This window comes from Schistocerca gregaria, chromosome 1 (assembly GCF_023897955.1).
Source record: "Schistocerca gregaria isolate iqSchGreg1 chromosome 1, iqSchGreg1.2, whole genome shotgun sequence".
Lineage (NCBI taxonomy): Eukaryota > Metazoa > Arthropoda > Insecta > Orthoptera > Acrididae > Schistocerca > Schistocerca gregaria.
The window spans coordinates 649,801,350-649,819,669 of NC_064920.1; the positions used below are offsets into that span (position 1 = coordinate 649,801,350).

Genomic DNA, 18,320 nt, shown 5'->3' on the forward strand with positions numbered 1-18,320 from the left:
GAAAATTTCTGTAATACTGTGAAGTGAGCTTTTAAATTCTTGACTACATGAAAGTACTGTTATTCTGTTCATTTGAGAAGTTATGTGTATAGAATAATTTCTTTTGTTGTGTGTAGCTAGTTAACTTCAGTGTGTTGCTTGACATTCCACATTTGTACATTCGGTAGAATCTGAAAGTGTGACTTATGATTGGCAGAATTTGTGTCAATTACCAAAATATTATATGAGCAAATAACTGTCTGTGTCTAATAGTTATTCTTGATCGTATGGCTAGGGGACCATGCACATACTTACATTGCTGCGAAGCAGGGAAGAGAGATAGAGGACCCACCGCCGCAAAGGTCACCTTTCATTTAGAAAGCCTGTATCTAATTATTTTATTACTATCGTTATTTGATGCACATTGATTTGTCCGCTACCCTAAAATAGTTACCACACATGATGCTTAATTTGTATTGTATTTGTAGTGACAAAATAATTTATACATTGTAAATCATTCTAAAAATATAAGTCAGTCCTGTAGTACACAGCAGTACCCTAAAATAGCAGTTCATATATTATCACAGCCTTTAATTCTGTTATCTCCTTTCGCTGTCCTCAATTACTTACTAATTTTGCCACTAACGTTTTCGTGATTTTCCCCGCTACGAATGATCTGATACAGTTTCGTTCCAATTTACTACACCATTTCTAACAGTTATTTCTGATTTCAAATAAATTCACGTGTCATTTAACGAAGCCTGTCTCACCGCAATTGGGTTCACAAAGGGCATCAAAAATTAGAGCTTTATAAAAAGTTCTATTTCCAGAGTGGACTTATAGAAAACGCAAGTGACCGTGCTAAACAGAAGTTTTGAGGAAGTGAACTTTACCTCCGGTAACCGCCATTCCAGTGGCGCGATTGAAGTGTTGCATGAATGTCTTTGAATAAACAAAATGCCAGCAACAAGAAGAAATCGTTGCGTCCTTCAGTAAGGAAAATGATGGCCACAACATTATCTTGCAGTAGTAATATAAGTGATCCATTTCTCATATTTCGCTAATACGTCATGACGTCATAATCTATAACACTATCATAGTCGGAAACTGTGGTGCTGGTTGTTTTGAGGCTAGCAGTTTCAGTCACGTCTTTTTCTGTGCTGCCAGTTTGAGAGGTATTAATATCAGAGATAGTATCTACAGGACTGGAAACGGTTATGTCAGCAGCTGCACTGTTGTCAGTATCATTTGTTGTGCTGTAAGTAATCCGCCCAGAGTTTTGTTCACGAAGATTAACTTCGTAATCTGGGTCTAGAAGTGTGTCCGGCTTAGTGCTAGATTCTAAAGGACTGAGACTTCCAGAACCTCCACTTTCTGGAATGGTGTCTGTGTCACCGCTGCTGGTCCCTAACGTATCAGTTTCGGAAGTCGTAAGAGTGTCAAATTGGGATATGCTGATATCTGGGGTTGTAGTTTCACTATTAGAAGTACTAAGGCTTTCATTTTCAGTACTGTCAATTGTTGAGGTAGCTGTTTCAGAAGTGTAGGCCACAGGGGCGCCATTTTCTGAGCTACTAACTTCGGAGGTAGTGGTATCAACATCAGAAGAGTAAGAGGCACTAGTTTTACCGCTTCCAATCTCTGGGGTAGAAGTTTCAGGACTGGAAACATACGGGGCATCACTCACAGAGACGCCGGTTAATGAAGTAGCCGTTTGAGAGGTGTTATTACCAGGTCTCCCACCTACAGCACCAGTTGTTACACTTTTGGGCATTGCCTCACCAGCAATTTTATCGAAAGTTGTTGAAGAAGGACTATGAACAGCACTGGAGGTCGTAGCGCTGCCGGCACTGGACATGATGGAGATGTGACACTGGGAGACGCCTTCTTCGATGACGAGCCGACGGTCGTCATGGTCCTGGTGGCACAGCGGTCGCTGCTGGAACCAGCGCAGCTGGCGCACAGAGGCGGCCTCCCTGAGCACTGGCTCCAGCGAGCAGCCGCAGCGCCACCTGTTGCCGTCCAGCCACACTCGCGACGAGCCGAACACTCCGAAGTCCTCGACCGTCTGCAGGTGATTCTCCCGCAGATCGAGCGATATTCGCCGCTCCGGCAGACTGCCGGAAGGTGGAACCACTCGCAGTCGGTTGTCTCTGAGAAGCAAGTAGCGCAGAGACGTCGCATTGGTGAACAGTCCTGGAAATACAAGACGATCGTTGTATGTAAGTGTAGAAAATAAGAAATCACAAAAATAAGAATAGCACGACAGAAGAACGCTTCAGGCTGCCGGGTCGACAGGTATCAGATGTGTTCGTTCCTCTACATAAGAAACTGTGGTCATATCGCATTCCAAATTAGTATGCCTCGTTTCATAGAAATACATCGTTGAAAATGTCTTCGCGCCGAAGCATCACGGCTTACTCTTAAATTTATTGACGTTTCGAAGAAGGAAAGAGCATCAGCACCGACAGCCCATCCGACGGAATGTGCCTACGGAATCTTAAAGGTGAGTAACTTAGTGTTATGGTAATAGAAGAAGAGGCGCGAAGTGGAAGGATAGTAAGAAGTGACTATCACCCTCAAACATGAAGACGAATGTGCTCAGCACAAGTATACCACTGACGCTTGGCATAAATGTGATGTTAGGGGTTTATATAACATTATGAAGAATCTAAGGAAATTCTAAGGTTATGAAAGCTTAACAGTTTTAGTTGTGGTTCAAAAAAATGGCTCTGAGCACTATGAGACTTAATATCTATGGTCATCAGTCCCCTAGAAGTTAGAACTACTTAAACCTAACTAACCTAAGGACAACACATAACACACAGCCATCACGAGGCGGAAAAAATCCCTGACCCGGCCGGGAATCGAACCCGGGAACCCGAGCACGGAAAGCAAGAACGCTACCGCACCACCACGAGATGCGGGGAGCTTCAGTTGTACTTCATGGTTAGCAAAGATCGGAAAAAACATAGTGTGATGGATTTTCTTTTAAAAGACATAAGATCAAATTAATGGTTGTGTGTACCACCATATAAATTAGCGATTAGAGAATATTACATTAGGTTTTACGAAAAAAAAAATGCATACGGCATCGGAATTCAGAGAGCCCGTAGTGCACTCTTGGGGATAAATATGATGATATCCTCACTCTAGTGGTATCAGACATCCTTTACGAGAATGGGATGTCCACACACACACTGTGCGGAAAATAAAAAAATACGCTTTCAAACGTTCAAACATTCATACCATTATATAGTCTGATAATCAGCGTGAAAATAGGATTTTTAGAGGAATTTCGTGGTACAAACTTCGTTTATAAACACTTCCTTTGCGTGTTCACTTCTTTGAACAAAGTTATTGATAAGTGGGATCATTGTATTACTTACTGTTAAAGAAACAATGTTCATTTTTGCTCCATTTTGTCGACTGCTCAACTTTTGAGACTGTGTTAACACACCTATTAGCGACTGAAACTGTTCCGTTCATCAACTGCATCTGTGTGTATTCTGCAGACCAGATCTCGATTTCTATATACCTAACCCCGCGGACACACACGATTATTTGATCTTGTTTCTGGGCAGCGGATTTCTTAATCTACATGTGGAAACGTCAAATTGTTTCAATCGATTAGAGAGTTTCTTGAGTTCTAAATATCGGTTACATGTACGAATAGCAAAGAATGAACAATATTGAACAAATCGAAATGAGCTACAAACAGTTGGTAGGCAGTCGTCAAGTGATGTGTGATGTTGCAACACTTTACCTCCGTCAACAGTCTCGACTGAAAAACTTCCACTCAATCAGTAACTGTTGATCATGGGGCTTCGTGTTTCAGTACAGTGTCTTCCAAAATGAATTTGTCTATCTCGGCTGCTTCGGCTATTTTCGAAACTTTTGTAGCGTAAACAATAATTCACTTATTGCTGCTAGTAGAAGTCAGCAATGGTCAGAGCAGATCAGTCCCATTACGCTGGAAAGACGTTGCGGCTGATGGAATTAAGACCCTACCAGGTGGTTTCTGAGCAGCCGCCTTCCTTCTCTGGCACTCTCACCAGTGCCGACACTTACGAAGAGAACACTGCAAGTGCCATTACCCGATTTCCCAGGAACTTCGCTCAGTAGAAGAGAGGACAAAATAAGCGGACACGTGTCGTGGCTTATCCATAGATACTAAACCGTTAATGGAAAAAGAAAGGTCAAAGTTCCCCACGTATTTTGGAGATACTTTATGTGGCCTTTGCCCTGCGATATCCTCAGACGAAATGGTGGCACAGTGTTTAACGTCGCTGCTTCTTAATTTTGCGCCCCGTGCACGAAATCAAATTACTGTATTAATTTATTTTATTTCTTCTTTCGTTTCACCCTCTTTGGGGTACGCTGGATCAATCATTTCTTTGTGCTTTGTTCTTTACTTGGGGCCCAGTATTTCTTCATTCTTTCTGATCTTCTTCTCCTCTCTTCTTCTGAGATGAAGGGTTTGGACTTTTGTGTAGATTTGTCTTAGAACCTTATGTTTTCATCTTTAGTAATTAACTTGGCTGTTCGATCAATAAGTGAATTTTCTGAAATCCTTAATTCTACTAGGTCTCTCTCAGTTTCGTAAAACCAGTTGTGTTTCGTTTTGCTGTTACGGAAGAAGTCAAAGATTTGCTTAGTTAAGCTGTTGGAATTCATTCTGAGAATATAACTATACAAATTTATTCTCCTTTTTCGCTTAGAATCTCAAAGATTTTCAATTTTCTAGTTGAGAGTTTCATTTTTGATGTGTATAATCTTATTGTCTTGAAATTTTGGCCCAATGATTTTTCTTAACATTTTTCTTTCCTTTAGCTCAAGTTTCTCCATTAGTCCTTTGAGATTCATGGTAAGTGTTTCTGCAGCATACAGTACTTCTGGCTTAATCACTGTCTCTTAATGTGTAATTTTGGACCCCCCTTGAAAGGGAACTTTTTCTTGTATGTATTTTTTGTTAGTTGGAAGACCAACTCAAGTTTATTTTTTCTGTAATCCATTGCTTTGCTTTCCCCAGAATTCCAACTAATCCATTCTCCGAGATATTTGAATTCTTTTACTATAACAATCTTCTGTTCTTGAACTTTGAGGTATTTACATGAGTGCTTGATGTTTGTCAATATCTTAGTTTTTTTCAAAGGAGATGTGAAGACCTATTTTAGATGCTTGTTTCTTTAGTTCAAGGATTTGCTCCTGTGATGCTTCCATTGTTTCAGCATATAGGACCATATAATCTGAAAAAGCAATGCAATTTACTTTAAGGTCCTTGTTTTTGCAACCCAGTCTTATACCACTCTTAATATACGTGTCCCATTCTCTGGCTTCTTTCTCAAGTGCACAATTGAACAGCAACGGTGAGAGCGCCTGTCGCACTCCCGTTTTTATTTCAGAGGGTTCCGATAATTCGCCCATAAATTTAACTTTCGAAAATGTATTTGTAAGGGTCGCTTTTATAATATTAGTTGTTTTCTTATCCAAACCCATTTCTTCCAGGACTGATAATAGAGATTCTCTATCAATCGGATCATACGCTTTTTTTAAATCAATGAAGGAGATTACGTAAGTCTTTGCCCTTGACTTTTGGTATGCCATAATGTGTTTGAGGTTTAGTATTTGTTCCGAACATGATCTACCCTTCATAAAACCTCCCTGGTACTCCCCGATTTGCAGGTCCAATTACGGCTCTGCCCTGTTCAAAAGGACTGTAGAAAGAATCATATTATATTTCATTTGGATTGTTTTCCTTTTTCTACCCAAGGTTACTACACAAATGTTTCTTATTAAAATAGGAAACATACGGGTATTATACTAATTGTAAAACTGCAACTGGATTTCACAATAACTATAACACATATATTATAAAAGTATGTATGGTATATTGAGGGGTTACAATTTTTTAAATTGTCATATTCTGATATTAAGCCTCATATCAATTCTTATACACTCATGTTCTGAAAAAAAAACAAAAAAAACAGAGTATCGTGAACAACTAGAGACAGAATATTCATACTCACAGGACATATACGTTAGAATATTCTGCAGAAATGATTCGCATTTGAATCATGTCGGTCAGTTCGTTCAAGGTCAACATCGATATTGCGACGCCACAGCACCTACAGGTAAAATGACCCTGAGGCTCTCGTTGTCGCTATCAACCGAAGGTAGTGGATGAGAGTGACTTGAGCAGACGTGCAGGATGCCTCACACACGTATGCGCGAACCGTACCGTCAAATAAGTGAGTTTAAAAAGAGGGCGCATTATTGGCGTGAGAGGCTGTGATGCATCCATCCTGGAAATTGCTGCTCGTGTGGGAGTCTTTCGGCAGTGCAACGAGTATGTGCAGAATAGTTCACGGAAGGCTGTAGAACACGACGAGATGATCAGGTCACACTACCCAGATCACCCCTGAAAAGATCGACACCTTGTCCGAGCGACATTGCAGGACCGATCTGCATCGTCCTCAACTCTGGCGCAACAGTGGAACCGTCTGACACATTGTACACCTATCAGGGGTGACAGTCCGTCGCCGTTTAATAACGGCTCGGCTTACGTGTACGTTCTCCACTTCTCCTCCTATCTTTGACGAATGTGCAAAAACATGCTTAAGGACAGTGGTGTATGGAACGACGTCAGTGTGGACAGGAATGGTGTCAGATAGTGTTTTCGAACGATTCCAGGTTCTATTTGTCTGGAAATGATGGCCACATTTGGATTCGCTGCGGACAGTGGGAGCGGGCTCATAGTGACTGTATTCGCACAAGACTTACAGCGGCCTCTCAAGGCCTTATGGAGTGGGGTGCTATTGGACACAACTGACAGTTGGTGCGTGTCCAGGCCACTGTGACTAGTGTGACACACGTGAATGATATCATCCGACCTGTAGCCATACTCTTTCTACACAACGCCCTAGACGCCATTTATCAGTAAGACAACGTACGACCACTTGTTGCTGCATGAACACGTGCGGTCCTGGTATCATAGGATCTCAGCCCTTTGCCCTGGCCTTCCATGTCTCCAGAATTGTCGCCAATCGAAAACATGTGGGCTATGGTGAAACGACGAGTGCAGTGCGATGACCCAAAGTCAAACACCACAGATGAAGTTCGGATCCATACCATAGGACCAGACCATAAAACGCCATTCGCCCCTTATATTCGTCGATGCCATTACGCATGGAACAAGTTATCAGAGCCCGTGGCAGACTTTGTGGCTACTAGGTAACTGGACACATGCTGAACCGAGGTGACTGAATTACTAATCATTTTTGTAGAACATGCCAGTGTACATGTCCTGTCAATATGAATATCCTGTCTAAAGTCGTTCAAGGTGTTCTGTCTTTTTCTTAACATGATTGTATTTTATTCCTGTGTTTGTTCTTCAGGAAGATTTGGTGCATTCCCTTGGATTACCGATTGTAGAAACATTCCACACGCACATATTTTGAACACCACGAACAACGCGCATAGGCGGTTTGCCACGGTGTCACTTCCTCTTATTGATCTCACTCGGAACATAAATGTCGTTAGTATTGGCGAAGATTTCGCGCATAGCAATAATTTCTTGGAAAGTCATCCATAATGGATCATTTTTCCGAAACGAGTTCTTGCAATTGATTATGAATCAAAATACAGTATAGGAATTTCACCGGAAACAATTTCGAATTATTTTCTCTTTTTTCTGTCAGTCATCTGATTTGAAATTAGTTAACGAACAAGGACAGATTTGTATCAATATGCACTGGAAAACGTTAGTTCAATAAACTTCTGCAGACATAGCCATGGAAAACGAAATAAATGTAATAATTGGGTTTCAAACACGGTGCGCAAAGTTAGTTAGCCGCGACGCAAACCACTGCCTCACCATTTCTTCTGAGGACATCACATGTTAAAAGACGGATACAGTGTCTGGAACAAAACTCTAAAATTTTGACCGACGTTTTTCTCAGAGACGGACGAATAGTTACGGACAAGCCAAAACACGTGTTCGCTTGTTTTAATCGTTCTCCCCCTGAGAGACGTTTCTGGGAAATCGGGTTATGAGGCTTCTACATCTACATCCATACTCTGCAAATTACATTAAGTGCCTGGCAGAGGCTTCATCGAATCACCTTCACCATTCTCTATTATTCCAATTCCGCATAGTGCGAGGAAAAAACGAACACCTGTATCTTTCCGTACGAGCTCTCTTATCGTGGTGATCGGTGCTCCGTATGTAGGTCGGTATCAGCAAAATATTTTGGCATTCCGAGGAGAAAATTGGTGATTCGAATTTCTTCAGAAGATTTAGTCGCAACGAAAAACGACTTTCTTTTAATGATGTCCAGCCTAAATCCTGTATCATTTCAGTGACACTCTCCCACATTTTTCGCCATAAGACAAAACGTGCTGCCTTTCTTTGAACTTTTTCGATGTCGTCCGTCAGTCCCATCTGATGCGGATCCCACGCCGCACAGAATACTTCCAGAATAGGGCGGACAAGCGTGGTGTTAGCAGTCTCTTTAGTAGGCCTGTTGCTCCTTTTAAGTGCTCTGCCAATGAATCACAGTTTTTGGTTTGCTCTACCCATAACATTATCTATGTGATGGTTCCAATTTAGGTTATTTGTAATTGTAATCCCTAAGTATTTAGTTGAATTTACAGCCTTGAGATTTGTGTGACTTACCACGTAATCGAAATTTAGCAGATTTCTTTCAGTACTCATGTGAATAACTTCACACTTTTCTTTATTCAGGGTCAATTACTAGTTTTTGCACCATACAGATATCCTATCTAAATCGTTTTGCACTTCTCGTCACTTGCATGGGGACTTCCTCACGCCAGAAACGCTGATTACGAAAGTCAACTTCATCGCTTTTGACCCCGCCTCATCAGTAAATGAAATTTACATGTAAACACTGGATCGGCACAACTCGTTTGCAGTAGCCATTGACCGAACTATAAGATCGCGGTATTGTAGTCCTAGGGCTTAGACTCGTTGAAGGTAGTATTGTTCGTGAGGTACAATCTAGATAAGAAAGAGGTTAGCAACTGCTAACTGTCGCGTGTGAGGGCCAGTAACAAAATTTTAATCATCGCATCGTAGGAATCCAGCAGCGACCATGAAATTTGATAACGGAGTTGGTGCTTCTCCTCATATTTACTGTTCAAAGTGACAAATTTTCCATAAGATGGGTGAATCGCTTGATGTCTTTCTGGTAGAGGTTTGCATTTTGGCTGCTCAGGAAACTTCTCATCGCGAAATCACCTTTTCCTCACTGTAGACGTTCCTGCCACGCAATGTTGTCTTCATCCGAGGACAGTGAAAGACGTCACTATGTACCATGTCACGTTAGGACAGTACAGGGATTCTGATAGCCAAAACCAGTAGAATGTGTGCTGCGTCCTGTAGGGAGCTCTCGTGGAGAAAAACAACGGCCTGTCCTCCTTCCGCGATGCTTTCTCTTCACAGCCTTCCGTAACTTCCACAGAACGTTTCGGTTATATGCCCCTTTGACAGTTTGCCCCTTACCAGCACAATCTGTTAGTCATAAAACCACTAAGCATCACCATACCCGACGAAGACTGGATCTGCACTTTTATCGGGGTTGGTGATTCCAAAGTTTCCCCTGTTTACTACTTTGTTTCTGGATCACAGCGATACATCCAACACTTAGCCGTGTTGCCTAGACGGCAAAAATATCGGTTTTGTAGGCCTGCCCCAGCTGCAACCTGCCAAGCTCCAGACGCCTTTTTCAGTGGCTGTATGCAATCGTAGACCTAGCGGAAGGCTGCTTTTATGATACTCACAATGTCATCTAACATGCTTAAAATTGATCCAAGACTCGTTATCGGTATTTTGATTAACGTTTCGATTGTGATACACCAGTATTTCAGCATCAGGGCCTCCACTTCTCTTGCGGTTCTCGGTTCTCCAAGTAGAGATGGTCTGTCATAATATCTGCCCACAGTGGAAGTGTTTGCGTCACGTAACCATTGTGTCATATGATAGCGGATTGTGGTCGCACACTTCCACTAACTCAGCATCTATTGAAGATGATGATGATGCTGATGATGTGTGGTATGCGGGGCGGTCAACTGCGCGGTTATCAGCGACCATACAAATTCCCAACATTTGCACAGTCCAAACTCGCCACTTTCATGAATGATGATGAAATTATGAGGACAGCACAAATACTCAGTCATTTCCAGGCAAGTGAAAATCCGTAACCCATCCGGGAATCGAGCCCGGGACCCCGTGCTCGGGAAGCGAGAACGAGACCGTGAGACCATGAGCTCCGGACTCAGCATCTATTGTTGAAACGTTGATCCCCTTCAAAACGAACTACCGCGCCATATTACATTCTGATCCAGTGGTTCACAACCTGAGGGGTAAAATGAAATTTTCTGAGGAGTAAAAAATAAACGATTCGATTCTGTTTCAGTCACGAAATAATTTTTTTTCAAAAACTTGTTACTATTATCACACTATTGTAAGTCTCTACTATTGATTATCTTCGTTATCAATAATTACTTTTTCTCAATTAGTATCATTAATGCGATGGAGGTTACGGATTCCTCACGTAGTCCATCCACTACATACATACAAGTATGCTGTAATTTGTCCCGTACAATGCTGATGATAAAAGTGAGGCACATAGGTAACAAATGCTGAATATTTCAAGAAAATGTCTTCTAGTTGTAGATAGTACCTGCAGTACTCCAGAAATTGTTTCGCTAATCGCTTCAAAACAGATAAATGAATTAACAGCACGACACAGCAGTAACTACATAAAGGCTATTACAGCGCTCTACACAGGATTATTATTATTATTACTATTATTACTACTATTAGTGACTATGGTAAGACACAAGCCATTAAGAGCCTGATGACTTCGAATTTCTGCCAGTTCATGAGTATGGAGTGCAGCAGTGAAGTGATTTACGAACAGTAAATATAGAGGACACCTTTTAGCTTGGTCGATTTTAAATGGGGTTGCAGGTGCAGGTCAAAGCAAGTCCCACAATGGAGAGATGTAATGCAGGAGAAGTATGTTTTGTAACGTGTCTACCCACCTTGCGGATAGTTAGCTTTCTTATCTGAGAAGGAGTTGTGGATAGCACTTGCTATGCACCACACAGACACACAAACTAATTATCGCTCATCTTTCATCATTTTAAAAATAAAAGTGTTCGTAAAAAAGTCTTTCATTCTACAGTTTAATTAGGTGATAAAATTGGTGATAATCTGGGGGAGAGGGGGGTGGGCAGAAACGGCAGGGGGTGGGCGTACCACCTGATATCTAATTGCGATCAAAGAAGCATTGGGAACCGGTGCTCTAACCCAAGCTTACACAACTGGATCTACAGTACAGTACAACTAGAGGCACACACGTGACTGTAGAATAGACTAATGAATACCTAACCCACTGAAGTACCGAAAGATGTTAAAACAAATATTTGCACTTTTCTCGCAGCACCAAAGAAATGACTGTGCTCATTTCTGCAACTAAATGCGTTCGAACCTCTTGTCTGCTGAAGAACTGAATTTTCAGAAAGTACACATTTGCGGATCCATTAATAATAAGCTTGCATTTTTGTTTTTATTAGTACTACCACCTCTCAGTAGACAATTTTATTAATCCATTTTAGCCCTCTAAAGCCTCACATTTTCTCGTAACTTAATATGTAGGGCTGGTAAAGCAACACAATGTAGTTAAAGGCAATGACGTGAATCTGTCACTGTGCAGTGGTGGTGTTCTCCGTTGTAACGTGGCCCAGAGACAACATTTGGATGACTACAAGCGGGAAATATTCGTCGAGAAACTGGAAGAAGAAGCGTTGTTCCACGAGCATGGGGAGCACTTAGAACCACAGACATTGCTGCCCTATGGAGGGGAGGTGCCGACCACAGTTACAGCACCAGATGACCGCTACTTTGATTTGGTTCCTTCTGGCTTGTTCCACAAACAGTGGGTGCCATTGCAATCATATTAACAGGACTGCAAGTCACGTAATCCCACGCTCTACAGTGGCACGGCAACTGCATGGGTGTGTTCGCTTTGCCCGAAGACCAGTAGGTTGTATTGTGTTGTTGTTGTTGTCTTCAGTCCTGAGACTGGTTTGATGCAGCTCTCCATGCTACTCTATCCTGTGCAAGCTTCTTCATCTCCCAGTACCTACTGCAACCTACATCCTTCTGAATCTGCTTAGTGTATTCATCTCTCGGTCTCCCTCTACGATTTTTACCCTCCACGCTGCCCTCCAACGCTAAATTTGTGATCCCTTGATGCCTCAAAACATGTCCTACCAACCGATCCCTTCTTCTAGTCAAGTTGTGCCACAAACTTCTCTTCTCCCCAATCCTATTCAATACCTCCTCATTAGTTACGTGATCTATCCACCTTATCTTCAGTATTCTTCTGTAGCACCACATTTCGAAAGCTTCTATTCTCTTCTTGTCCAAACTAGTTATTGTCCATGTTTCACTTCCATACATGGCTACACTCCAAACAAATACTTTCAGAAACGACTTCCTGATACATAAATCTATATTCGATGTTAACAAATTTCTCTTCTTCAGAAACTCTTTCCTTGCCATTGCCAGTCTACATTTTATATCATCTCTACTTCGACCATCATCAGTTATTTTACTTCCTAAATAGCAAAACTCCTTTACTACTTGAAGTGTCGACACTCACAAATCTGCGCCGCCACTGGCGATGGTCGCCACAGCATAGTGACTGGACCATCAAGGAGTAGGATCACATACTCTTCTTGCATGAGAGCAGATTTAGTGTGAGTTGTGATTCTGAACGTACCCTCATATGGCGAGAGACGGAAACACCTTAACGCACCAAGGAACATTGTCCAACATGATTATTTTGACGGTCTAAATGTCATGCTGTGGGGAAGCATATTTTCGTATGGGTGGACTGACGTCCACATCTTTGAACACGGTACACTCAACTGTCAATGTTATTGTGGCACTACACTCTTTCCCTATGTGAGTCTTTCCAGGAAATTTGTAACTGACTTCATTTTTATGCATGACAATGCGAGGGTGAATCGAACAACGCTGTTGGAGGAGATCTTGGAATGAGAGGATTTTGCCTCCCCGCTGCTTAAATCCTATCGAGAACGTGTTGGACGCGTTGGGAAGACGTGTTGCAGCACGGCCTCATGCACCAACGTCCATGCAGTGGTTGTCAACCGCGCTGGTGGAGGAATGAAACGCACTACCGCGAGAACTCGTTAGCAAGCTTTTGATCAGCATGGTAGCATGTTGCAAGGCACGCACTGCCGTCCGTATTGATCAAACACAGTATTAAAAACTATATTTCGCCTTTTGTAATGTCCAGGAAATATCATTATGCGTAGTGAATTGAGTGTAATTTTTTCTTTCAATGAAAGTGTAATTCCCGTTCATCTCATTGGGAATTTCTTTAAGTAAATTTCTATTGTACACTGAAAAGCACACCTGCCTAATATAATGTACAGCCCACGCGATCACGCAGAAGTGCGGGTACACTACATGGCATGGACATGACTGATGTCTGAAGTAGTGCTGGAAGGAACTGACACCATGAATTCTGGAGGGGGGTGGAAATCTGTTCTGAACAGCACGTGGCATGGCACCCCAGATGTGCTCAATAATGTTCATCTCTGGAACATATGCTGACAAGAGGAAGTGTTTAAATTCAGAAAAGTGTTCCTGGAGCCACTATGTTGCAATTATGGACGTGTGGGGTGTCGCATTGTCCTGCTGGAATTGCCCAAGTCCGTCGGAATGCACAACGGATATGACTGGATTCAGGTGATCCGACAGGACGTTAATGTACGTGACACCTATCAAAGTCGCATCTAGACGTATGATAGTCCCGTATCACTCCAATTGTACACGCCCCACACCATTACAGAGTCTCCACCTAGTTAAACAACCCCCTAGTGACGTGTAGGATCCATAGATTCAAGAGGTTGTCTCCATACCTGTACACGTCCATCCGCTCGAGGCAATTTGAAACGAGACTCGTCCGTCCAAGCAACATTTTTCCTGTCATCAACAGTGTGGTGTTGACGGGCCCAGGCGAGGCGTAATGCTTTCTGCCGTGCAGTAGTCTAGAGTACACGAGTCGGTCTTCGGCTCCGAAAGCCCATACCGATGATGTTTCGTTTAAGGGTTGTCATGCTGAAATTTTTCGATGGCCAAGCACTGAAACCTGCACCAATTTGCGGAAGGGTTGTAGTTCCGTCACGTTGAACGACTCTCCTCAGTCGTCGTTGGTCCCGTTCTTGCAGGATCTTTTTCCGGCCACAGCGATGTCCGAGATTTGACGTTTTACCAGATTCCTGACATTTACAGTACACTCGTGAAATGGTCGTACGGGAAAATCCCTACTTCATCGCTATCTCGGAGAAGTTGTGTCCCGTCGCGCATGCGCCGACTGTAACACCACGTTCACACTCACTAAATCCCGATCACCTGCCATTATAGCAACAGTAACCGATCTAAGAACTGCACCAGACACTGAGTTGCTTATATATGCGTTGCGACCGCAGCGCCCTATTCTGCCTGTTTACCCCCTCTGTGCCGCGCAGGGTAGCCGAGCGGTTTCAGGCGTCTTGTCACGGTCCGCGCGGCATCCCCCGTCGGAGGTTCGAGTCCTCCCTCGGGCATGGGTGTGTGTCTCGTCCTTAGCGTAAGTTAGTTTAAGTTAGATGAAGTAGTGTGTAAGCTTAGGGACCGAAGACCTCGGCAGCTTGGTCCCATAAGAACTTACTACAAATTTACATACTCTCTATTTGAATACGTGTGCCTATACCAGTTTTTTTTTTTTTTTTTTTTTTTTTTTTTTTTTTTTTTTTTTTTTTGGCACTTCAGTGTATACTGTAGCAATTCTTTCAACGTATGATGAGAGTTTCAACACCCTTTGTTAACTAATAGTGGCACTTAATGTGAAAGTTACTTCCGTTGTTAAGCTTCTCACACCACTGTGAGACAGACAAAAGTACGCACCACGAAGGAATTTGCACGAACGGGACGGAACACGGTCCACGTGCAGAGAAGCAAATGAACAGAGTTCCAAAAAATTGGATGATTTATTCAAAATAAAGTGCTTCTAAAACTGATCTAATCAATAATGCGTTAGTCTTCGTCTGCCTCTTAGACAAGCAATCATACGTCTTGGCAATGACTAATAGACCTGTTGGGTGTCATCCTGCGGTATACAATGCCAAATTTTGTGTAATTGGCGCATTAGATCCCGAGCTGGTTGGAGGGTCCTACTTATAAATGCTCCAAATGTTCTCAATTTGGGGAGAGATCTGGCAACTTTGCTGTCAAAGACAGGGTTTTTGCAAGCACGTAGACAAGTTGTACGAGCTCTCGCCCCGTGTGTGTACGGGCATTGTCTTGCTGAAATGTAAGCCTAAAATGGCTTGCCATGAAGGGCAACAAAACTGGGCGTAGAATATCGTTGCCGTACCATTGTGATATAAGGGTACCGCGAATGAAAACCAAAAGCAGGGATCCATTTCCCTGTTATTTATGAAAAGGAATGCCCCCCACCCAAGACCATCAATCTGGTTGTCGGGCCGTATGGCGGGCAACGGCCAGGTCGGTATCCCACCACTGTCAGGAGTGTCTCCAGATCCGTCTTCAGCCTGAAATCTACTTGACTGGAGTAGAATTGTGTTCAGTGATGAATCCCGCTTCGAAGTGTGTCCCGATGACAAGCGAAGAGGCCAAAGTCTACCTTATCCGTCAAGTTCGCCGGACCTCTCCCCAGTTGAGAACAATTGGGGTATAAGGAGAAAGCTCTCCAATCATCTCGGGATTTTGACTATCTAACTCACCAACTGGACAGAATTTGTCTCGATATCCCCCAGGAAAATATCCAATAACAATGAAAGTCTCTTCGGGTTTGCTGCCGGATCCTAAAATCCACTTGACTCAGTTCTCAGCAGGACTCATCAGCAGAAGCAGCATTTCCTGAAGATGGCGGACAGTTGGATAGCCGAAATATCGAGTCAAGTTGATTTTAGGATCCGGCAGCAAACCGGAAGAGATTTTCAAGACTTATTACGCCGAGAAAGCCTACGTAATCACTCCAATAACAATATTTAATCAATGCCAAGTCGAAAAATTGCTTTCATAGGGGCCAGACGTGAACCAACGTATTACTTACTTGCTCAGTTTGTGAAGTTCTTGCTCTTGAATAAAACATCCTTGCATTTCTTTGGCTGTAGTTGGCATGTCGTAGCAGACGGCGTCTTTCACATATCCCCACAGAAAAAACTCTACAGGTATGAAATGCAGAGAGGGCTGGCTAAGGTACGGGTCCTCTGCGTCCAGTTCTATTCAGTGATTTGCAAACAATTCGTGAAGTCATGCGGTAGTCCTTCATGCGCTATGGTCTGGACAGCGATCATTTCCTTACCACAGACTCCTTCTAGCCGCAGACGAACGTCTAGCATCCGTGGAAGGTGACCTGTTAGGAGGCCGCGATACTTGTGCGCGTTCAGTTTTCCGTCTATCAAACAGGGCCTTTCAACTGATGGTCCACTGTCCCACATCACATGTTTACACCCGATGGACGCAGACATTTCACCTGACGAATCCAACGGAGATTGTCAACAGACCAATAGTGCACGTTTCGGCGGTTTACCTGGCCATAATTGAAAAAAACGTGGGTTCATCACTAAACAAGATACATGAGACATCTCTCCTAAAGCCCATGTACAGAATTTAATAAGTGTCTCATAATTTTTCCCATGAATAAAGATGTGATAGAGGTTGAACCTGTGTCGACCGAGAATGCGTAGGACACTTGCCTGACTGGTGCCACTTCCTCGTCCGATAGAGCGGGGGTTAAAGTGCGGATCAACTGCAACAGCAGCAAGAATATTAATTTTCCCACCTTATGTCGTCATTCTTTTCCGTTTGCTGTCTAGGTGCTACACTATCACTTTCGTGTAATTGATTGACAAGCTTGGGCCGGCCGCGGTGGTCTCGCGGTTCTGGGCGCTCAGTCCAGAACCGGGCGACTGCTGCGGTCGCAGGTTCGAATCCTGCCTCGGGCATGGATGTGTGTGATGTCCTTAGGTTAATTAGGTTTAAGTAGTTCTAAGTTCTAGGGGACTGATGACCATAGATGTTAAGTCCCATAGTGCTGAGAGCCATTTGAACCATTTTTTTTTTAAGTATGGTACATAATTGACGAAATGGTTGACGTCTATTGGGATACCTTGCCGCACAAGCAGTACAAGAACGATCTTCATTCTTCCTACATTCTTCCTACACCATGAGCATGTCGGTTTTTCTGCATTGGTAAATCCAACGGTCCACTCACGACCGTCTGCCTAGACTGCCACACACTGACTGACTAGCAAGTCACAATCCACTGAAGGAACACAGAAACACAGTAAAGAAAATATAGCAACACCATACCTAGCAACTAAGCAGGTTATATGGCGGTAACGAGTGTTGGTGTGGAAACTTTTGACAAAACGATATCTCGTAAATGACTCGCACTAGACTCCTGGAACAAGACCACTGACATTCTAATTTACCGTACTGTTAGTTTCTTAAGGTCAATAGGCAGTTTTCCATTTAAAGAAGTGTACGTCTGCACAAAATATACACATTCTATGTATTATCTATTTATTGGCTAACGAAACGAACCCGTGACTACCAATGCATTCTGTGAAACAGAATTGTAAACGGCAACTGGTAGGACTTATAGAGATACATCATTTTGTTGCAATTTAACTCATTTTAACTTTTGTAAGCGTGATATAGAAACTAAATATTTTAATGCTACTCGAAAACTCCTGCAAATACGAGAACAGTGATATAATCCTTGTTAATTCTGTGAGTTAAGCTTTTTGCAAAATCATCCTAAAATGTGCTAAAATTGGGAAGCACAGCGGCCAGAATCTGCTGTTTCGGTGTTAAAATAGCCCAATGCGGATCTCTTGCGAGACCTCGCCGTTATATGCAGCAAGGAAAGAGGGCTACGTTACTAAGACAAAACGTATATCCTCTCGACCCTGCTTTATACAATATAGGTACAAGGTCACATAAACATAGGGTAGGCTACCCTTTTTTTGTAGCTGGATGTACATATTAACTATAATGGTGACTTCCAGGCAACGAGAAGGCACTTCGGAAAATATTTCAGATGTGTGTACATGTTTAAGTTTAAGGGGTGGTTTCCTATCTTTTGATTCAAAAAACCGATTTTTTAAATTTGCATTTTTGGATCCATAAAAATGTTTAGAATCCACCACTGAAACGGTTTTTCCGAATACGGACCGGAAATGATTGTTATTCGTGGTTGAACAAAAAA

At 42.7% G+C, this 18,320-nt stretch overlaps 1 protein-coding gene across 1 annotated transcript in view; it reads right to left on the reverse strand.

The window, feature by feature from the left end:
* Positions 1 to 439: 439 nt before the first annotated feature.
* Positions 440 to 18,320, reverse strand: part of LOC126300076 (platelet glycoprotein Ib alpha chain-like) — a 68,350-nt gene continuing 50,469 nt past the window's right edge. The window contains exon 6 of the mRNA XM_049991677.1: positions 440 to 2,175. Within this exon, the coding sequence (XP_049847634.1) occupies positions 1,040 to 2,175 (1,136 nt within the window). The 3' untranslated portion in view covers positions 440 to 1,039. The remainder of the gene's footprint in view (positions 2,176 to 18,320) is intronic.